The 23,880-nt window shown below is 43.4% G+C and overlaps 1 protein-coding gene across 8 annotated transcripts in view; it reads right to left on the minus strand.

The window, feature by feature from the left end:
• The window catches only part of PPP1R13B (protein phosphatase 1 regulatory subunit 13B), an 89,446-nt gene that overhangs the window by 43,537 nt on the left and 22,029 nt on the right, over positions 1–23,880 (minus strand). For 4 of the 8 annotated variants that reach the window (XM_047737182.1, XM_047737181.1, XM_047737176.1 and 1 more), the window contains exons 1-3: positions 10,705–10,758; positions 10,440–10,587; positions 2,771–2,890 (exon numbers count right to left, since the gene is read on the minus strand). In XM_047737182.1, the coding sequence (XP_047593138.1) occupies positions 2,771–2,890; positions 10,440–10,587; positions 10,705–10,743 (307 nt within the window). In that variant the 5' untranslated portion in view covers positions 10,744–10,758. Of the gene's footprint in view, positions 1–2,770; positions 2,891–10,439; positions 10,588–10,690; positions 10,759–23,880 lie in introns of those variants that run through there. The other 4 variants (XM_047737180.1, XM_047737178.1, XM_047737183.1 and 1 more) reach the window with 2 other exon arrangements.

Genomic DNA, 23,880 nt, shown 5'->3' on the forward strand with positions numbered 1-23,880 from the left:
GGCTCTGAGAGATAGGCGCAGTGTGCATAAGCACAGGCAGAGGAAACCCGGCAGAGGGGAGAGCACTGTGGGGGTCTCTTGTGAGTCGGGCCCACAGAACATGAAGGTGCGAGAAGGGACGTGACTGAAGGGAAAAAGAAGGGACGAGGAGGCTGAAGAGATGGTAGGGTCCTATTACAAATGCCATCTAAGCCAGGCTGAGGAGGGTCAAGCAGGGAGGCAGGGACTTTACTGGAAGGTTCTACAGATCAGTGCAAGCTGTGATGAATTTGGTTCTTCAGTCCTTGACGGACAGTCCCTAACAGTCTCCTTCCTGGGAGCTTCCTTCAGCCTGGTATCCTGCACGCTCCCTCCACATCCTGCTCGACCCCTCAAGGTCCCCAGTCTGCCTTTTGCAAACACGCAGCTCTGTGCTGACAGTGGTCCTCTGGGCACCGCGCAGCCCAGCAGCCCCTCCTCGCAGGATCTGCCGGGCCAGCACCCAAGGCGGAGCTGCACTGCACGGGGAGGCCGCAGCCGAACTGGAAGGTCAGCACTGTCACCTTCCTTAGGACTCTGAACAGTTCAAGTATCCCTAATGCTTTCAAACATTATAAAATGAGAATAAGACCTTCCTCCCAGCTCACCACCCAGGACATTAACAGTTATGCGCATATATTGTATCAGTAAAAGTAAAATATAAAACTTTTAATTTAAGTATAGCTAAGTACGGGGCACCTGGCTGGCTCGTCAGTTAACCGTCTGCCTTCAGCTTCGGACATGATCCCAGAGTCCTGGGATCGAGCTCCGCATGGGGCTCCCTGCTCGGTGGGAAGCCTGCTTCTCCCTTTGCCTGCCGCTCCCCTGCTTGTGCTGTCTCTCTCTGTCAAATAAATACATAAATCTTAAAAAAAAAATACAGCTAGGTACAGGAGGGGTAAAGTATTAGAGAGCTCAGGCAGAGAGCTAAAATACATTCTTGGCGCTAGAATAGCGCAGCTGTCAGCGCATCTCGCCCTCCTCCCCGGGGGGCTTTTGCCCTGAGGGGCTGGGCTCCTGTCTCAGGTACAGGGAGATGAAGAGCTGGACCTGGGGCCTCCTGACTCCAGAAGACTGCGGACAGATGGGGGAAGAGCCAGAAGTAATGAGACGCTGTCAAAAACAACACCGGGACAATATTTACCACTATGGAAAGATGGTTTTAAAGTAGCTTGTAGCTCATCCTAGGAGCAAAATGTCCTTTATGATAAAATATAAATAAAAGGGGATAATTTGCAATAAAGGAACCCTTTTACAAAAGGATGTCGCTGTTTATTTTTTTAAATACCAGAAGTAAGCCACAATCACAGTTAAATAACAAGTTAAAGGTCGCTTAACGCACAATGTATATACAGGCTTTTACAAAAAGATTCTCTTATTTTGTTTAAATTCTAATTCAAAAATAGGTAGCATATTCCCATGGTTTAAAATTCCAAAGGAACAAACAAGTATACAATTAACTATCTGCCCTCCCTGCCCCGCAGCCTTCCCCTAAAGCTAGCAATGCGACCAGTTTCTTACAACGCTTCCAAAGACATTTTACCCACGTACGAGCCAATACAGGCGCACAGAATTAGACTTCTGTCTCCGTCACACAGAAGGCGGCACCACGGGCACGAGGTTTTGCGCTGTGCTTACTACCTTAGCTGCTCAGGAGATGGTGCGGGTCAGGGCACAGAGCTGCTTCCTTACTTCGGGCTGAGCGGCAGCCTACTGCACGCACGCACCGCCTCCTCTGTAACCTGATGCCCACGGCGGGCATCAGGCCACCCCTGCTGGCCGTGCTCCGAGAGCGGCCGTGCTCCGCGAGCAATGTTACGTCGGCCTCATTTTGCACGTGTGCAGGCGTAGCTTTAGGGTAAGTTCTCAGAAGTGAGACTGCTAGGTAAAAGGTTTGGTTCTTTGGGGAGTTTAACAGAGGTCGCTAACCTGCCTCTCTGCAGCAGCTGCCACCTGGCACTACGGCAGCATCGAGGACCTCCCCACCAGCACCACGTTAGTCAATGCGCTCGTGCTCGCCAGCGAAACGGGCGAAACAGATTCACTGTTTTCCCTACATTTCTTTCACGAGGAGTAAGGCTGAACATCCTTTCACACAACCTAGGGCTGAGTGTATTTCTTTTCTGTGACCTTTTTAAAAAAACTCATTTTCCTTATCAATTTTTAGAAACTCATATATAAATGTAGTTAGCCCTTGCACTACGAGCTATAAATGCTGTTTCCCAGGTTATACTTTGTCTTTTGACTTTGCTTAGGGTAGTTATTGCCACACAGGTTTTCTTTTTTGGGGGGGGGGGTCTTCTTTTCTCAATAATTTGGTTTTCTAGTCTTCTATAGCTTAGTGTTATACTTAAAAAGGTCTTGTTCACTCCAAGAATTTTTTTTAAAAAACATTTCTCCGAATTTTTCTAATCCTTTCATGGTTTTATTTATTCTTAAAATCTCGATATTTGATCTATCCAATATTTGTTAAAAGCAATAAAACAATGTCTTTAAACAGGAGGCCTCCTCACGTGTCTGAGTCTATCGCCTGACCAGCCTGCAGCCCAGGGAACAAAGCGAGGCCAGGGTGGCCAGTGTGGAGCAGCTGCGGACGCCGTAGCCAAGGTCATAGAAACGCAGGACGCCAACTCTCCCTCCCACCGCTTGTGAGTGAAGGGAAAACAAAGATGTAATTTATTTTAACATTTATTCCTATTTTATTTAAATGAACTATGGCAGGAATTAACAAATGGGGAAAGCACTTATCTACCTTGCTCACTGCTCTCGGTGGGGGAATCCTCATGTCGAAGGAAAAACTTCACTTCTTCCCTGCGAGGCCCCCACTTCTGAAGATGTTCATACATCATGTGATCAAAGGGTATGGGACGCTCTAGAAAAAAAACACATTTTACTTATTCCAGAAACAAAATGTCTCCAACCACAAGTAAAAATACAGATTTAAATAAGTGTATACACATGCATTAGAACTCAAAGATATTGTAAGCATTAAATTTTAACTTTAATGAAGTGAAAGCAGGAGTATGAGTTCCTGGGAAATAATTTAGGTAACACGTAAGCACAGGGAGTGTACATAAAAGCGATTTTGCAACATTAACAGAAAAATGGCCTCTATAATATTTATTTATCAGGAGGCACTGTGCCTCCCACTCTTCAAAGAAACACATTAACACAGTGGTTCAGCCTCGCCATTCATTAAAGTGTTGCGTGTGGCGGGCAGACCCACGCAGGATGGACTGGGCCCCTGCTGGCAGCTTAGGCACCAGTGTCGTGAGTGTGGCCAGCACCCGCAGAGACCAAAAATTACCCAGTTGATAATAAAAATGAAATTCTACAGAATCAAATGCACTAATGTACTTCAAATAGTAAAATAAAGCTAAAAACCCCCTCACTCACAGAGCGGCGACACCCGTCACTTGAGAAGGGCACGAACACAGCTGTTAAATGTATGAGGCCCCACTTCGTAGGTTTCATGCTAGGCCACTTAGAACCACATCACGTGTACAGACAGAAGCCAAAAACCTGGGTTGTTTGCCTTTTTCTTAGTTATTTGAAGAACTATTTATAATTTGGATACTAATCCTGGGTTGGTTATATTGAAAATAGGCTTGTCTTTTAGTTTCGTTTGGTGTCTTCTGTTAGAAGTTTAAAAATTTTAAATGTAAGTAATTATCAATCTCTTCTAATTTTGAACTTTTTTGTACAATAAATCCTCTCTACTCCAAGGTCAAAAGTATAGTCCATATTTTTTTCCTACAAATTATAAAGTATTGCTTTTCATTGTCTTTATGGAACTGATCTGATTTTGTGTTTCATCCTTGAATTGTCAATTGTCGCAGCATCATACGCTCACTTGAGTCTGCTTCCCCTGGAGACTGGTGATTGCCACCTCCGGCCGGCTTAGGCCCCCGCGGCCCCAGTCCCTTCCGTTCTGTTCTGTGGGCTATCACTCCTCCTCGGCGCAATGCCAGTCTTCACTAAAGCTATTGCTTTATCACTGCGTCTGCCAGCTGAGGTCCCCTCACGTGGCTTATCTTTAAAATAAAACTGTCTTGGCACTGCTTGGCCCTTTGCTCTCATATATCTTTTATTTATTTATTTTTAAAGATTTTATTTATTTATTAGAGGGAGAGAGAGAGAGATAGTGAGAGAGAGCATGAGCAGGGAGGAGAGGGAGAAGCAGGCTCCCTGTGAGCTGGGAGGGAGCCCAATGCGGGGCTCGATCCCAGAATCCTGGGATCATGACCTGATCGGAAGGCAGACACTTAACAGACTGAGTCACCCAGGCGCCCCTGTTTTTATTTTTTTAAAAGATTTTATTTATTTATTTGACAGAGACAGAGATCACAAGTAGGCAGAGAGGCAGGCGGAGAGAAAGGAGGAAGCAGACTCCCCACTGAGTAGGGAGCCCTATGTGGGGCTCCACCCCAGGATCCTGAGATCATGACCTGAGCCGAAGGCAGAGGCTTAACCTGAGCCACGCAGGCGCCCCCTCATATATCTTTTTTTTTTTTTTAAAGATTTTATTTATTTATTTGACAGAGAGAGATCACAAGCAGGCAGAGAGGCAGGCAGAGAGAGAGGAGGAAGCAGGCTCCCTGCTGAGCAGAGAGCCCGATGCGGGGCTCGATCCCAGGACCCTGAGATCATGACCTGAGCCGAAGGCAGCGGCTTAACCCACTGAGCCACCCAGGCGCCCCCCCCCATATATCTTTTAAAGGAGCTGCTAATCAAGTTCTTTTTCTAAATGTATGCTTTTGGGGTGCCTGGGTGGCTCTGTGGGTTAAAGCCTCTGCCTTTGGCTCAGGTCGTGATCCCAGAGTCCTGGGATTGAGCCCCACATCGGGCTCTCTGCTCAGCAGGGAGCCTGCTTCCTCCTTTCTCTCCGCCTGCCTCTCTGCCTACTTGTGATCTCTGTCAAATAAATAAATAAAAATCCTTAAAAAATAAAAATAATAAAAAAATAAATGTAGGCTTTTGAATGTAATCATATTCATTTATTTATAAATAAAACTTGGGGAGATCCAAAATCTCTGTAAACTGAGTCTTCTAAGGGCGCCTAGGTGGCTCAGTGGGTTAAGCCTCTGCCTTCAGCTCAGGTCATGATCTCAGGGTCCTGGGATGGAGCCCCACATCAGGCTCCCTGCTCAGTGGAGAGTCTGCTTCTCCCTCTCTCTCTGCCTGCCTTTCTGCCTACTTGTGACTGCTCTGTCAAAAATAAAAAAACAGGGGCGCCTGGGTGGCTCAGTGGATTAAAGCCTCTGCCTTCGGCTCAGGTCCTGATCTCGGGGTCCTGGGATCGAGCCTCGCATCAGGCTCTCTGCTCGGGGGTGGGGGGGGAGTCTGCTTCCCCCACCCTCTTTCTGCCTGACTCTCTGCCTACTTGTCATCTCTCTCTGTCAAATAAATAAATAAAATCTTAAAAAAAAAAAGTAACACTTTTAACATATATAGGCCTATAAAAAAAGATTTTTTTAAAGATTTCCTTTCTTTCTTTTAAAGAGAGAGCACATGAGAAGGGGGAGGAGCAGAGGGAGAGGCAGAGAAATAGAATTTCCAGCAGACTCCTCGCTGAGCACAGAGTCTGACGTGGGGGCTTGATCCCAGGACCCTGAGATCATGACTGGAGCTGAAACCAAGAGTCTGACACTCAGCTGACTGAGCCACCCAGACACCCTTGAGGATCACTTTATAACAATTAAATCCAATTTTGTCCTAAGTCAGTTATTTAACAAATTTGTTGCTTTCATTTATGAATTAAAAATTTCAAAGAAAAGATTATTTTCAAGAAAAGTAAGCTAAGCTTCACCGCCCTTGTTTTAAATAATAAAGGCTCCCTACAACATCATGCTTGAGTGAAAGGGGAAGCAAAACAGCCCTATGCATCTTACATAACAGTGTCTCACATAATGGGAATCTATGATAAGACTTTCAGGCATTCTTAGATAAGGCAAAAATAAAATGAGTAGGAAACATAACAAAAGGAAAAGCTGAAGGTTCTATCTCCATACCTAGTTCACAATAGAGCTGGCCCTTCTCCCGGAGCACAAGTACGGCAGGCTAATATGATAAGCTAGCCAACCTGACAGATTGTGATGGGCTGACCTGTGTCCCCCTACTAATTCACACGCAGAACTCTTTTTAAAAATTTTTTTAGATTTTGTTTATTTATTTGACAGATAGATCACAAGTAGGCAGAGAGACAGGCAGAGGTGGGGGGTGGGGGAAGCAGGCTCCCTGCCGAGGACAGAGCCCCATGTGGGGCTTGATCCCAGGATCCTGAGATCATGACCTGAGCTGAAGGCAGAGGCTTAACCCACTGAGCCACCCAGGAGCCCCATATGCAGAACTTTTAACCCCAGAACTTCAGAATGCAATCCTTTGGAGACTGGATCTTTAAAGACGTAGTAAGTAAAAATGAGGTCACCAGGGTGGGCTTGATTCCAATGTGTCCTCATATGAAGAAGAGACTTGAAGAGATTAAGACCCAGACATGCACAGAGGGAGGACAGAGAAAAGGCGGCATCTGTAAGCCAAAGAGAGAGGCTTCAGGAAAAACGTAGCCTGTCAACACTCTGACCTCAGACCGGAGAATGAACGCCTGGTGTTTAAGCCCCCGAGGCCGTAGTACCGCACTACAGCAGCGCTACCGGACAACTCTACAGAGCCGCAGAGACAGTCCCTTCTCCAAAGCATGGACAACGCCGGTGGAGCACACACTTCTGGCGCACTGATCACACTCAGACACCACGAGCTGTAGATGTGAGAATTTTCATGCAAGGAGTCTCTGAAACCTGAAAATTTCCGTAAGGGTTTCTCTAGGGTAAAAAGATAGAGAATGGCTATTCTAAGTGCTTTCCCTCTTCCTCTGAATCTTACCCACCAGAAAGTATCTCTGAGACCCAGCTTTGCCGTCTGTTTTACTCAGTGATTTAAGAATTTACTGAGGGAAATACGAAGCCAACAGACAAGTTCCTGCCTTCAGGAACTGTAGTCCAATGAGAGATACGAAAACTACTGTGTTCTGTTCTGATAAATACTATGACAGCATTGCAGCACAGGGGAGGTACACTTAACACCCGCTGAGACTCAAGGAAGGGATGAGAGGCAAAGAATGAACAGAAGTTAGCAAGCAAAGGGAGGCAGGTGCTAGGGACTGTTCTAGACAATGACAAGAGCTCACACAAAAGCCAAGGCAAATACAGTACACCAGCATGCCGTGACCCTCCGCTGTGAGGTGCTAGTCCTATTCCTAATGAGGTAAAACAATACGGTATGATTTCAGGTGGGCCTGGAGACAAGGACAGCACCAACCAAAAGACTCCTGTGAGAGGGACCAGCATTCTCAATGGCCAGGGACCTTCTGGGGCAATGATACTTGCTGAAGGAGATTATTCCCTCCCAGAGAAGGCAAAAGATGGGGAGAGGGAGGTGAAGACTTAGAAGTGGTAACAAGTCACAACGAACAAGAGTGCTAAAAGGCTAGGGAAGAAGCAACAGTGAGACAATGATCAGGCTCTCACAGCAGTCCCCCAACAAACTGTCATTACTTAACTGTCCCCCCTCCCCATGCCCAGCTTCCTGTCACTGTTATCAGTGTTATCACTGATAACTGAGGACCTACTCGCCTACCTCTGGTTTAGTAATACTCCAACATTTATCAGAGTTGAATTCCTCTCCCTGTGCCCTTAAATCTTTGCTCTGGGGGTACCTGGGTGACTCAGTCATTAAGCGTCTGCCTTCAGCTCAGGTCATGATCCCAGGGTTCTGGGATCGAGCCCCGCATCGTGTTCCCTGGTTGGTGGGAAGCCTGCTGCTCCCCCTCCCACTCCCCCTACTTGTGTTCCCTCTCTCACTGTGTCTGTCTCTCTCCCTCTCTCTCTGTCGAATAAATAAATAAATTAATTAATTTAAAAAATATTTGCTCTGAATTCTAAGGATAACATTAAAAGCACAAGACTTTGGAAGAAAATATTTAAAAATCATATACCGAACAAGGGATTTGTGTCTAGAATATATAAAGAACTCTTACTGGGGAGGTACTGTACAGCATGATGACTTTAGTTAATAATACTGTGATGCATATTTGAAAGTTGCTAAAAGAATAGATCTTGAAAGTTCTCGTCACAAGAAAAAATTTTTTTGTAACTGTGTCGTGATGGGTGTTAATGAGACTTACTGAAGTGATCATTTCACAATATATACAAATATCATTAGGTATGTGAAACGAATATGTTATATATCAATTATACCTCAATTAAAAACAAAAACTCTTATAACTCAATAATAAAAAGACAACTCAATTGGGGCGCCTGGGTGGCTCAGTCGGGTAAGTGTCTGCCTTTAGCTCAGGTCACGATTCCAGGGTCCTGGGATCGAGCCCCCTATCAGGCTCCTTGCTCAGTGGGGAGCCTGCTTCTCCCCTAACTGCCACTCTCCCTGCTCGTGTTTGCCCTCTCCTTCTCTGCGTCAAGTAAATAAATAAAATCTTAAAAAAAAAAAAAAAAAGACAACTCAATTAAAAAATGGGCAAAGGATCTAAATAAACATTTCTCTAAAGAAGATATGCAAATGAAAAAAAAAAAAGAAAAAGATATGCAAATGGCCAATAAGCACGTGAAAAGATACTACATATCATTAGTCACCAGGGAAATGCAAATCAGAACCACAATGAGATACTGCTCACACCCACTGCACAACTCTGAGAGCACTGACATGACTGAATCGCACACTTTCCGTGGGTGAAGAGTATGGTATGTGAATTTTATCCTAATAAAGCTACTTAAAAGAAGTGTAAACCTTCAGTGATTGTGCCTAAGTCCCCTTTAAACTCTCACATTTGGATGCTCTCATGATCACCCCAGACTCAGCGAGTTCCAGGTGATCATTCTTGTCCTCCCCAACTCAGACCCGTCCACACCCACCACCTCTGTTTTCCCACCACAGAAATCCTCTGGTACTGAAGGTCTTTGTGCAAGCTAGCTCGTCTCTTCCCTGCTGCCTACCTTCTCTCACTACCAGTCCCTCAGCTACCTCAGAAGCACACCGTGTCTGTGTTTTCTTGTCCTTCCTTCTCATCACCTCCCTTGCTGAGTAGGGCCTATCTACATTCAACCTCTCCTTTAGAATCCAAGTTATTCTGCAGAATTTTTTGTATTCAGTAATCATATTATTTATGCTGATCTTCTCTGCCCAGCTTCGAGTAAGAGCCAGTAGAGTCAGCCCTCAAACAACACAGAGGTTAGGAACGCTGACCCTGTGTGCAGTCAAAAATTCACATGTCGGGGCGCCGGGGTGGCTCAGTGGGTTAAAGCCTCTGCCTTCGGCTCAGGTCATGATCCCAGGGTCCTGGGATCAAGCCCCACATCGGGCTGTCTGCTAGGCAGGGAGCCTGCTTCCTCTTCTCTCTCTCTGCCTGCCTCTCAGCCTACTTGTGATCTCTGTCAAATAAATAAATAAGGGGCGCCTGGGTGGCTCAGTGGGTTAAGCCGCTGCCTTCGGCTCAGGTCATGATCCCAGGTCCTGGGTTCGAGCCCCACATCGGGCTCTCTGCTCAGCAGGGAGCCTGCTTCCTCCTCTCTCTCTGCCTGCCTCTCTGCTTACTTGTGATTTCTCTCTGTCAAATAAATAAATAAAATCTTTAAAATAAATAAATAAATAAATAAATAAATAAAATCTTTAAAAAAAAATTCACATGTAACTTTTGACTCCCCGAGAACTTAACTGCTAACAGCCTACTGCTGGACAGTAGCCTTACTGACAACATAAACAGCGGATTCACACGTAGTTTTTATGTTACAGGTATTACATACTGTGTTCTTAGAGTAATAGCTAACTTCTTCCTTTTTTTGATATTTACTATGTGGTTCATCTGCGAGTTTTTCCAAACTGCTGCAAATGCCCCCAAATTTTCCAATATATTTACTGGAAAAAAAAATCCACATACAAGTGGACCTGAGCAGTTCAAATCTGGGTTATTCAACGGTCAACTGTATTTGCTCTTCACAATTTAGTAAATATTTATCAAGGGCCCACTGTTTTAACAGGTTTTATATGGAGGGGAAAGAAAAGAGTGTTTCTGCCTTGAAGTGTCAGAGGGGAAAAGCTGATGAACAACTCGGTACATATCAAACATAACTGTACAATCCCAGAGGACAGAGAACTCACGTGATTCGTAGTGAGGTCAAGAAAGATCTCACAGAAGAGCTCCATCTATTTTCCCACTTATCTCCGACAGCACTAGTAAGGGTCCAATTATATATCTTTTACAAAACGCATCTAAAATCTTATCCCCATGTAATGTGATTTTAATTAGTCAGTTCCTCATTACCACAGATAACTAAGAACCAGAAGCAAAATCTTGCATTTGATAAATATTACATTTTATGTACATAGTCATCCCTACAGAGCTTAATACATACCATTTCCCCTCCACACTTCAGCTAAATGGCAACTGCCTTCTCCAGGTTCCTTGCAAAATTCTACAACATCTCGACATGTTGTTTCTGGTGTTATAGGAACTTCTGTTAGAATCTGTTCGTTGTTGCTCAAGAACACGGTTAATATCATCTGTAAGAGAAAAGATTAACAGCTACAACTTTGAGTCATTATCATAACGGATTAGTCTGTAAATTTAAAGCAATCCCCTCTATCTCCCACTCCTCCCACGCACACCAAAATGCCTACGGGATCAGTTTTTGGAAGCAGGCTAATTCTAAAATTCATGGCTGGTTCAGCTGAAACCGCAGCGACTCTTGATCTTGGGGTTGTGAGTTCAAGCCCCACACTGGGTGTACAGACTACTTACACAAATAAGAAATAAAGTTAAAATTTAAAAAATCATGTAGAAAAATTAAAATGTAAAACAAGTCAGGAATATTCCAAAAGAAAATAACATTAGAAGGAAACTAGCATTACCAGATACAATAAAGCCTCAAAATAGTAATGCAGTAGTAAATAAATATATCAATGGAACAAATATGAAGTCCAGAAACAGGAAATGGTAAATGACGAAGGAGATATCTCAAAATTGAGGAAGGAAAAAGACTGCAATGAGTGATGTCTGAACAATTAGTATTCCCATCTGGGGGGAAAAAAAAACTGGATTCATACTGCATTTCATTTACCAGCAGAGACTCATACAAGATCAAATATTTAAATATAAATCAGAAATTTATAAAAGTTCTAGAATAAAATCAGGTAAATTCCTTTTTATAACCTTGGAGTACTGAAGCTCGTTCTAGCTATAGCTCAAAAACAAGGCACTATAAAAAAGACTGATATATTCAAGCAAAAAAGACAAACTGAGGGAAAAACATGTGCATATTACAAATAACAGGCTAACCTCCTTAACATACAAAAGGCCCCTAAGGGGGGCCTGTGGCTCAGTTGGTTGTGTTTGGCTTGGGTCATGATCTCAGGGTCCTGGGATCCAGCACAGCCCTGAGCCCTGCTCAGCGGAAAGCCTGAATCTCCTTCTCCCTCTGTCTCTGCCTACTTGTGCTCTGTCAAATAAATAAATAAAATCTTAAAAATAAATAAAGCCTCCTAAAAATTGATAGCAAAAAGACCAAATATCCAATTTATTTTTAAAAATTGGCTAAGAAACGCCTCACTGATTCCATCAGTGGAGGCTGTAACTCTGGATCCTGGGGTCATGAGTTCAAGCCCCACGTTGGGGACAGAGTCTACTTCAAAAAAAAAAGTTTAAAAAACTGTCTGGGGATATACAACAATATATCAGAATAAAATGCAAATTGTCCTTAAACATGAAAATACAGTATCATGTATTAAAAGAAACTGTCCAATATTTTAAAAAAAGATATCATGTATTTATTTGAGAGACAGAGTGAGCAAGAGAGAGAGCCCACAGGGTAAAAGGCCAGGCGGGGAGAGAGAAGCAGACTCCCTGCTGAGCAGGGAGCCTGATGGAAGGCTCCATCCCAGGACCCTGGGATTATCACCTGAGCCAAAGGCAGACGCTTACCGACTGAGCCACCCAGGTGACCCAGTATTTTTTTTTTAATCTTAAAAAAAAAAAAAAAAAAATCCTACCATTTTGATCTAAGATCTAAAGCAATCATAATGGAAGGGATTTCTTTAAAACATTACTCCTAAAATACAATTTAAACCAAGGATTTTCTTTAATCAGTATTATGAAATGTTTATTCTTTGTTCAAAGTCAGAAACAAAAGCTCCATTTGTCCCCAAATCCTCCTCTCACTTAAAATCTCAGCCGCCAGTTAAGTATTTTAGTTCATTGTTCAAGTAGTTTTTTTCTTAGCAGTGTCCTAAATTCCTAAATTTTGAAATTAAACATCTTTAGATTGATGGTCAGATGGTACGTAACCGAAACTGGTAACAGCTTTCAACTGGTTTTCTTGCCACCAACGTCCCCTCAGTCCAGCCCAGCCTCTGGCTCTGCCAGTTCACTTTCTGAATATAAATCAAATGAAGTCACCACCACCCCCCGCCCCCTGCCGGCTTAAAATACTCAGGAGCTGACCAGCAGCCCTTCCCAAAGAAGTTTTTTTCTAGTATATAAACAGGAAACAGGTTTCTTTACTGAGCACTTAGGAGTCGAATGTTCATGTGAACCTGGACTTTTTCCCCCAGAGACTCTTCTGGGGCCTGGATTTCCTTGGAAAGCCTTCTGAGAAGGCCTCCAGACTACCGGCTGAGCTCCGGCTCCCAGAAGAGCAGACCCAGTTATACAAAACTTCCTGGCCTCCCAGGCCCTGCCCCTACACACGCTGAGCCTTGCTCCCTGAACTCCAGCCCAAGTTCTCTCCGGCTGCTGTCCCTGCCCGACCTGCTCGCCTGCAAACTCCAATTCACCCCCCAAAATTCAGTTCACAGGCCACCGCCTTTGCAAAACCTCCCTTCACCACCTCCTCTCACTGAGGAGGCGACCTCTGTCCTCTGCGTCCTAGTTACTCTCACACCTATCTTATTACATCATAGCATTACGAGGTCTCCCCCCTGCTCACCAGGCTCCAAGCGACCAACTTCGGGACCGTCATTTCCCCGGGGCCTAAGCAGTACCCGAGCCCGGCTGTCGCCACACGAATATCCGGCTGACTGCACGAACCACCCGGAATACAAAGCCCCCGCCGCACCGCATGACGGGGGCACCGCGGCAGGTAGCCCACATGCCGCCTGCTCAGTAAGCAAGCATTGCCCCTCCGGCTCCTCTTACATATTACACGTACGTTGGAATTTTACAAGCAGTTAAACAGTTACGTCTGCTCGCTAACCCATAAGAGGAAATGATTGAATTGGGGACTTCTGAATACTGAAATAAACAGCCTGGAATCTATAGAATTTGGAATAAAATAGTAATTCCTGGATCCAGTACAAACAAGTCCAGAACTGAAGGGCCTTAATGCTTTCACAGTTTCAACAAAACTGGAATGCATTTTCGCTCTTGTTTACACATATTTTACACTTCTAATGATACATTTCGTCATTTCAGAGAAAATGGTTTTCAAGATCTAATAATATATTTTCCTAAATCATGCTTTATAAATAAAAATTTCGAATTAGTGAAACTATTTTTTTCTTTTTTCTACTACCTTCTCTTTAAAGGTTAACACCGCTGCTCACTGGCAAGCGGCCGAGTTCGTGCCCCGCTTCCCTCAGCTCCTCAGAGCACCGACTCCTCACCCCGTGCCTGCTGCAGTGCCCGGTGCTGTGTTCACAACACCACGAGGCAGGGAATGTTGACACCGTCATTTGCTTCTGGGAGACAGCAAGAACTGGGGTGGGCACAGACCGCGGGCGCCACACGGCTCCGTCAGCACGGCAGGGCCCGGGCTCACTTGCTCTGAGCAGCACCGTCCCTGACGAACATGCTGTCAGAGTGAAGGACTGGACGACGCTATTTTGGGACACTTTTGAATTACGCAGACTTTTCAGCTCACAAGTAAGATCAACATGGTGGGTTGGGGAGGAGAGGCAGAATGGCACAGTTAGGCGTCTGGACATTCAGCTGTAAAAGCTAATTCATCCAAAATTCACTAAGCATTACCTCAGCTTTCAAGCTTTCTGTTATAGTCTTTAGTAAACCCTATCTTTTCTAACCTTAGCAAAATTCATTTCCTCTAATCTCCAATTATTCAATCAAAGCTAATTTCATTATAATCATGACAGATTTAGAAGCTTTCCAGATGAAAGAAGTCGGCGTTGACCTGGATGGTACAGACTTCCCTACACCATCACCTAAAATTAAACTGAAAAGGCATGTGACTGTCATTATTCTAGCAAGATTTCCTTCACTTAAGAAACTAAACATCTTGGGGCGCCTGGTACTGGGTGGCTCAGTCGGTTAAGCGTCTGCCTTCCGCTCAGGTCGTAATCCAGGGGTCCTGGGATTCAGCCCCAGCGGGCTCCCTGCTCAGCGGGGAGTCTGCTTCTCCCTCTGCCCTTCCCCCTGCTCATGATCACTCCCTCATCTGCTCTGCTCTCTCTCTCTCTCAAAAAAAAAAAAAAAAAAAAAAAACAACTAAATATCTCCAACAAAAATATTATATTTTGGGGCGCCTGGGTGGCTCAGTGGGTTAAGCCGCTGCCTTCGGCTCAGGTCATGATCTCAGGGTCCTGGGATCGAGTCCCGCATCGGGCTCTCTGCTCAGCAGGGAGCCTGCTTCCTCCTCTCTGCCTGCCTCTCTGCCTGCTTGTGCTCTCTCTCTCTGTCAAATAAATAAATAAATAATCTTAAAAAAAAATTATATTTTATGGATCCTAGAAGCACATTTTGTTTTGTTTACATTTTAACATCTCTGAAACCATAACATATCTTAGAACTGATACCTGTCACAATCTGACAGGTAGTGTTATTTTTTTCCTTTTAATAATAACTATAAGACAGAAAGAAGAAGTGCAATAGGATTGGGGAACTAAAGAAAACAAGTACAGAGAAAAAGAAAAGTTAAAGCTTATCCTTCCTGAAAGATGAATATGCTGAAAAGAGATTTTTGGGGTGCCTCGGTGCCTCAGTGGGTTAAGCCTCTAGGTTCAACTCAGGTCATGGTCTCAGGGTCCTGGGATCGAGGCTCTCTGCTCAGCGGGGAGCCTGCTTCCCACCCCAGCCCCAACCCCGCCTGCCGCTCCATCTCCTTGTGATCCCTCTCTCTGTCAAATAAATAAATAAAATATTTAAATTTAAAAAGAGAGATTTGGTTAGCCACACTTAGAGAAAACTGCAAAGGTTTTCATACTGTGCGCTGTAACACACACGGCAGGTAAGGACTGGACACCTACTGGCCCCAACCACCCTTCAGCCCAGACGAGCCACGGCCCACAGACCCTGTGCTCCCTGCTTCCCCTTCTCAAACACCCACACACGTCCGCCTCCTCTTGGGAAGTTTTCCCGACACCGATGTTTGCCCTTCCTGAACCAACCTGAGCGAGAGCCTCCTATTCTGCTGATGACAGACTGCGGCTATTTCCAGTGCCGCATTCTTACACTACATAATAGGTGTTTTCTTGATTACATCCTCTACTGGAACACTGTGACTCATGGGAGTGACTTGTAACCCATTGCCAGGTTTTGAAATCAAGCTGCATGTATACTTATTATCTTTTTTTTTTTTTTAAGATTTATTTATTTATTTATTTGACAGACAGAGATCACAAGTAGGCAGAGAGGCAGGCAGAGAAAGAAGGGGAAGCAGGCTTCCTGCTGAGCAGGGAGCCCGATGTGGGGCTCCATCCCAGGACCCCGGGATCATGACCTGAGCCAAAGGCAGAGGCTTAATCCACTGAGCCACCCAGGCGCCCCTTATTATTCTTTTTAATCAAAACCCCCAGAAATATGCATAAGGCCAGTGATGGCAGGACTAGTGTGCTGGAACTCAGAGCCCAAATACAATGGGGCCCCATAAACATGCTCGGTGAATGAGGACAGGCCGGCAGGCAGGTAACTGTACAACCGTCATGAGTAATCTGAGATGCCACTGTACCCTTTTCAAGAACACCGGAGCTACATAAAGAAAATCAACTAATCACTAATAACCACAAACTTACGTATCTACATACATCTACATATATCCTTTAAAATGTTTACAAACTTGGGGACGCCTGGGTGGCTCAGTTGGTTAAGCAGCTGCCTTCGGCTCAGGTCATGATCCCAGCGTCCTGGGATCGAGTCCCACATCGGGCTCCTTGTTCTGTGGGGAGCCTGCTTCTCCCTCTGCCTCTGTCTGCCACTCTGTCTGCCTGTGCTCGCTCTCTCTCTCTCTCTGACAAATAAATAAATAAAATCTTTAAAAAAAAAAAATGTTTACAAACTTGGTATTTAAAGGATGATCCTGGTCTAAGGAAATCAAACAAAGCACAAAGTAGGGATGCATATAGACGTTATAAAACAGGAACTATCTGCAATATACACATGTGTCAAATGACCACAGGGTACACAATGTTACACAACGTTACATGTCCGTTATACAGTGATGCAGTATTCTATGTCAATTGTATCTCAGTAAAGCTGGGGGAGAAATGATCCTTAACAACAAAAAAGGAACTATCCTATGATGGAAAAGTCAGGTTATAACCAGTGTTGAGGATGTGGAGAAACAAACTCTCATGCACTAGTATGGGAATATAAACTGGTATAGCCATTTTGAGAAACCGTCTGTTCAGTTTAAAATGTTAAACACAGATCTATCGTATGACCCAGCAACTGCTCTCCTAGATACCTGTCTTAAGTGGATAAAAATATATGTCCATACAAAGGCCTGTGTGGAAATGTTCGTAAGCAGCATTATTCATAATAACCAAAAAAGAGTCAACAATCCAGGGGCACCTGGGTGGCTCAGTGGGTTAAGCCTCTGCATTCGGCTCAGGTCATGATCTCGGGGCCCTGGGATCAAGCCCCACATCGGGCTCTCTGCTCAGCAGAGACCTGCTTCCCCCTCTCTCTCTGCCTGCCTCTCTACTTGTGATCTCTGTCTGTCAAATAAATAAAATCTTAAAAAAGAGTACACAATCCAAATGTCCATCAGCCAATAAATGTGGTATTATTGTACAATGGAATATTATTCAGCCATAAAAAGAAATAAAGTACTGACTTAACCAGGCTGCAAAATGGAGGGACCTTAAACGCATTATGCTACATGAAAAAAACAATGCTTACACAAAAAAATCACATATTATATGATTCCATTTATGTGAAATCTCCATAACAGGTAAACCCACAGAGATAGAAGCTAGGTGAAATGGAGAGATTTTAAACAGGCACAAAATTTCTTTTTAAGGTGACAGAAACATTCTAAAATTAGACTATGGTGATGGTGGCACGACTCTGTAAATTTACTACAGATCACTGAATTGTTCATTTTTATGGTATATAAATTATGCCCCAAATAAAGGAAAATGCCAAAACTATAAACATCCAGAAAAGGAAACGGGAAATTCTACTTATGTGATACAAAGAAGCCTGAAATAAATGAAATTCTGTCACTGGTTCTACCACTGCTTTTGCTGTGACTGCCTGCGGAAGCACCCCTCCTGCCTCTCTGGGCCATGGCTTCTCACCAGCAGCTCAGGAGACAATACGGATAGAAGATACCCTTTAGGACGTTTCTCCGAATTTGCTGGCCCTCACCCACTCGGGTAAAACCTTAGATCCCTTAGCCCACCAACCCCACCTACTTTCACATCTAGTGGAAAAGGAATGCAGAGACAACAAAGGTAACAGGAGGAATAAAATGACAAGAGCTATACCACACTGCAGCTACTGTAGGTTATAAATACCTCACCCAGGAGCTTACAAGTAAGTAGCTTATAAAAGTCACAGAAAGCACCACCTGGAGTGGGGGTAAAGGATCATCAGAAGACCCTTTCAAGTTTTCCAGTGAGCTCTGTGCCCCAGTATGGGAATCCACCTTTGCTCCCTTCTGACCCTAACATATTGTAACACTGTTCAACTCACCAGTTAAGAATCTCAGAAACATTAGGGCTGTAGGGAAAACTAAGTCTAAGACCCCCTCTTGAATGTCTCATCCCACTTCCCCAAATCAGCCTCTCAAAGACTGAAAGACACCTGCGAGGGGTCCCTTGCCCACTCACACAGGGGAAGGAACATAAAATGAAACAGACCAGGGAGGTGCCCTTGACTCCCTCCTCTCTCACCCTCCACAAACAACACATCAGGAACACTGTGGACCCTAACTTTAAAGTATACCCAGACTCTGACTGCTCCTTTGTGTTGCAACTCCCCTGGCCCAAGCCACCACTACCACCCTGCCCCACAGCTGCAAGAGCGCCTGAACTGGCCCATTTTCCCACTCTCGCCCTTCAGATACATCACTTCACTCAATGCCCTCGGGTGGTTTCCTACCTTTCTCAGAATAAAATCTAAAGTCCTAAATCCTGTCTCCGAGGTCCTACATGAACTGCATCACATACACACCACTTGGATCTTACCTCTCACCACACTTCCCCCTTCACTGCCCTATCCCAGCCACAGGGGAAGAACACATTTTCACTGTTCTTCCAACAGAGGAAGCCAATTCCTGCCTCAGGGCCTTTATACCGCGTTTCTCTACCTAGACCATGCTTCCCCTCAGCTACTAGCATGGCTGTACTATTCTCTTTCGGGCTTCCGCTCCAATGTCACCTCATCAGAGGAGCTTTCCCTATCAATCTATTTAACACAACACTATTCCATCACTCAGTCCCTTTACTATCCTGCTTTTACTTTCCTTCCCAGCACTCACCACCACCTAAACTATGTTAGATGTCTATGTCTCCTTCCACTGGAACACAAGCTGCCCGAGAACAGAAATTTTAGTTTACTGTGGTATCACTAGTGCCTGCAGCACTGCTCAGATCACAGTAGGCACTCAATAAACTTCTCCAATTATATATAAAATGTTTTTCAACAGGTTGAGTTATGAAGGGTAGGCGCCTGCCTTCTCATCAAGGTCTCTACAGAAAGAGACTGACAACAGTTTACCTCTAATCAGTGAGTTAGTCGACATCAGAGAGAAGGAAAAGAAACTTTGAAAAATGCTAGTGTGAAAGTCAAGAGCCTATACACACACGTGATACTGCCTTGGCAGATTCCACCCAAACCTGGAGACGCACGGGCGGCCCTCGCTCAAGCTTCCCTCTTACCACAAGGTGGCACTGCAGAGTATCAGGGAGTGACTTCCCTGCCCCTCTCAGATTTGGGAGGAGTAAGATTACTTCCAAAGAAAACAGAGGAATAGTTCAATAAGATCATGTTAAGTTCAATATCCAAAACTGGGATTTGCATTAGTTTGGAAAAAAAAAAACAGAATTGGCCTTTGGAGAGCAATGAAATTTTTTTTCTAATAAATGTGAAGTATAAAACTGCAAGGGTACATATTTAACTCTCTTGAGAGGACAGATATATTTGAATATCTGAGTAGCATCTATTCAAAGTTAAATGTCCAGGGGCACCTGGGTGGCTCAGTTGGTTAAGCAGTTAAGGGCCCAACAGGGCAAGGACAGTATCCGCTCTAAGCTCCTGCTGATCAGCGTAGGACTCGTTGCTCAGAATGGCGGCTGCTTTACTGACACTGTCCATGTGGACATTAGGGAAGCAGAAAAATACAGATTTTCAAGCCACAGGCTGTGACCTACTAGTAGGCTGTAAGATCAATTAGCGCCTCAAGGGCCAGTTTTGGTTTTTAATGAAATATAACAACAATACGAAACAGTGTTAAGAGAACAAAATGACAAACCATGGACTGGGAGAAAATATTTACAAAATACATATCTGATAATGGACTTACATCCTAAATATACAAAGAATCCTTATAACTTGATAATAAGAAAACAAATCAATCAAAATATGGACAAAAGATCCTAAAAGATCAATTAAGACATTGATGACAAACAAGCAGAAAAGATGCCCAACATCACAGATCACTAGGGAACTCCACATTCAAACAACAGCACCACGCACCTACTAGAAAGGCCGCCCCCCAGCACCCTGCCAGCACTAAATGCCGTGAGGAGGCAGAACAGGAGCTCACTGGTGGGAATGTGAAATGATGCAGCCACTCTGGAAGGCGGCCTGGCCGTTTCTTACAGAACTAAACATACTCTTACCATATGATTCAGCAGTGGAGCTCCCTGATGTTTACCCAAATGAGTTTGAAACTTACATACAAAAACCTACACAGGAACGTGTATAGCAGCTTTATTCATAACAGCCCAAACTCGGAAACCACCAGGATGTCCTTCAGTAGGTGAATGGGTAAAGGAACAGTGGTTCACCCAGATGATGGAATATTATTGAGCAATAAAAAGAAATGAGGTATCAAATCACAAAAAGAAACAGAGGACTCTTAAATCATACTGCTAAGTGAAAACCACCAGTGTGAAAAGGCTACACGCTGTACGGTTCCAACTCTACGACAGTTCTGGAAGAGCAGACACTATGGAAACGGTAAAAAGATCAGTGGTTGCCAGGGGTTTTGGGGACAGGGAGGGATGAATAAGCAGAGCATAAAGGGTTTCTAAGGCAGTGAAAATACTCCATATGATATGGTAACGGCGGAGAGAGAACATCATTTGTCCAAATCCACACAACTATACGATACAAAGAGTGAACCGCATGTGAACTATGGCCTTGAGTTAATAATAATTTTTCAACATGAGTTCATCAATTAACAAACGTAGCACATTAATGCAAGATAGTAATAACAGGGGAAACTTGGGCGCCTGGGTGCGTCGGTCAGTTGAGCATCTGCCTTCATCTCACATCATGATCTCAGGGTCCTGCGATCGAGCCCTTCATCAGGCTCCCTGCTCAAATGGGAGTCTGCTTCTCCCACTCCCTCTTTCCCTCCCCTCAGCTTGCGTGTGTGCACATGCACTCTTTCAAATAAATAAATGCAATCTATAAAAAAAATAATACAGGAAACTGCTGGGGCTCAATTTTTCTAAAAAATAAAGTCTATTAGCATAAAATACAAAGTGAAACAGTACACTACACACAGTAAGGTAAGTGTGGTCCCCTAAACTTCCAACTATATATATTTACACAGAGAGATGTGTGTGTGTGTGTGCGTGCGTGTAAGACTGGGTCATCTTGCAAGAGGTACTGTTGGGTCATGGTCAAAGGTGGGTCATGGTCGAAGAAGATTAACAGATACTGCTCTCAGGGCCTCACAACACCCAACTACATGAACACTCACTGTCTGTACTGCCATCACCATTTATCAGTGCTTATTATCAGGCCCTCATATGCACTTCACACATTCTCAATTCTCACAACAACTCTGCAAGACAGACACCACCCTTCATTTTACAGAATAAGGCCACGAGGTGTGCAGAGGTTAAATAACTTGTCCAAGATCACCGAGCTAATTAATACCAGGGTGAGAAGTGACCCTGGTCTGACTCTAAAGTTCTGCTCTGAACCACAACTTTAAACGGCTTGCTATAAAATACAGAAGGAAGGAGCAAATGTTTTCATAAATACATTCCTACTTATAATATACTCCCCATTATTTAATAATTTCTCAATTAACTATGTTTTACCTACTGTTTATATTTGAAACTATCTGAAATGCAAAGTTAATTATTATATAAGGGAACCAGAACAAAGAATCATGCATTTTTTTCCCTAATTAATCAACTAACTATATAGAGTATCTGGTTAAAACCATGTAAATGTTCTAACTAAATTTTCTTAAGCTTTCAAAAATTTAAATTAGGTATACCCTAAATTCTCAGAATACAATTTCTTCCATCTCTATACTGCTTTATAAAGTTCAAGAAAATACATTCTTATATGTTTTTCTTAAAACATATATATCTACTCCTAGCTACATATCCAACAGAATTAAAAACTGTCTTACACAAAAACTTGAACAGGAATGTTTACAGTAGCTTTATTCACAACAGCCACACAGTGTAAACAGCCCAGACTGAAGAATGATTAAGCCAATGCAATGTAGTTACAGAATGGAACACTGCTCGGGCATAAAAAGGTATGAAGAGAGTGCTACAACATGGATAAACTTTAGAAATATAATGCCAAGTGGATGCAACCATATACAAAAATCACATAGATGATTTTATTTACATGAGGTGTCCAGACTAGGCAAATCTACAGAGGCAGGAAGGACAACAGTGTGCTTGCCTGGGGCTGGAGGCGGGTGTAGTGAGAAATGGGGAAGGACTGCTAAGGGGTACAGACTTCCTTCTTTCTGAGGCAATAAAAATGTGCTCAAATTAGGCATGATGATGGCTACCTAATTCTGTGAATGTATTAAAACCAATGAATTGTATACTTTAAAAGGGTGAATTTTATTGTATGTGAATTATATATCAGTCTAGTTGCTATTTAAGGGGGGAAAACATATCTAGCTATGCCAATTATCCAACCTATATAACCTATACAATCAGTAAAATATTTTTACCAATGGAAATAACTTTAAATAAACACATTATCCCCCTGTATGATTTTTCTTTTCTTGACTAATAAACATTTATATTTGTACAAATTTTTTTTTCAAGTCTATCAATATCAAAAGTACTAATTCTTTTGTTAATAGGGAAAAAAAGCTTAAAACAAAGATATTTAGCAAAATAAGGTCTCTGAAGAACACTTTAATATAATCATGTGTATAGATGTACCACAGTCATTTCTATTCATCTCCTGATATAAAATCATAATACAGATTACGAAGGAAACACAAGTCTAGTAATACCCCTAACCTTTTACAAATGACTATCCATTTTCTCTTGCAGATTTGAGCCAGCTCTTGAATACCACGATCCTACTTTGAATTTGCTTATAATGCTCTGAGTTACCATTCTCGAAATGTTTCTTCTCATCTTAAGAAAACTAAGCAGAGGTGAAGTGTGGAAAACAAAAGTCCACTGCCTAGAGATTATCTATGCCATTTACAAAGGAAAAATACTTAAATAGATGTCCCTTGGGCTTTGTGGAATCTAAATCCAGGCAGTAATGACATGAGCCATGATAAGACGTCCTAATGAGACAAGACAGACCACTGTTGTTACAGCACAGTGAGACGGTAGATAAAGTTTCACCTAATTTGGCGAGTTCCAAGGAAGAAAAGTTCAGTGTTAGCATTGTTCAATAACAACTGTAACCAGGACCTAGAAATCACTATGAAAAGGAAAACTAAACTTAATTTACTAATCTCCATATAAAGCTTGTCATAAAAGACTGCTGAAGCTTTGTTAACAACTTTAAAAAGTGAAACCTCAACATTTTAAGTTTTCACAATAAGTGCCTTGCTCATATTTTATGTTTAGAAAAATTGCTTGTTGGAGGAAGGGTACCCACACAGAGCTACACATTTTCTTTTTTTAAATTCTACTAGTATTTTAAAATATTGTTTAAAAGATTTATTTTTTCAAACACACACATACCTACACACACACACACACACACACACACACACACACACACACACACACAGTGGAGGGAGAGAGAGAGAATTTCAAGCAGACTCCCTGGTGAGCACTGAGCCTGACATGGGGTTCATCTCGTGACCCTGAGACCATGACCTAAGCTGAAATCAAGAGGTGAACACCTAACTGAGGCATCCATGTGCCCCTCAAGTACTGACCTATTTTTTTTTGTTTTGTTTTTAATTTATTTATTTGACAGAGAGAGAGAACAAGTAGAGGGGAATAGCAGGCAGAAGGGAAGGAAGAAGCAGGCTCCCTGCAGAGCAGGGAGCCCTATGTGGGGCTCGATCCCAGGACCTTGGGATCATGACCTGAGCCAAAGGCAGACGCTCAACCAACTCAGCCACCCAGGTGCCCCAATACTGACCTATTTTAAGTTTATCTATCTATCTATGTCATCTCTATACACAATCTGGGGTTTGTATTCATGACCTT

The sequence above is a fragment of the Lutra lutra genome, chromosome 7 (assembly GCF_902655055.1).
Source record: "Lutra lutra chromosome 7, mLutLut1.2, whole genome shotgun sequence".
NCBI lineage: Eukaryota > Metazoa > Chordata > Mammalia > Carnivora > Mustelidae > Lutra > Lutra lutra.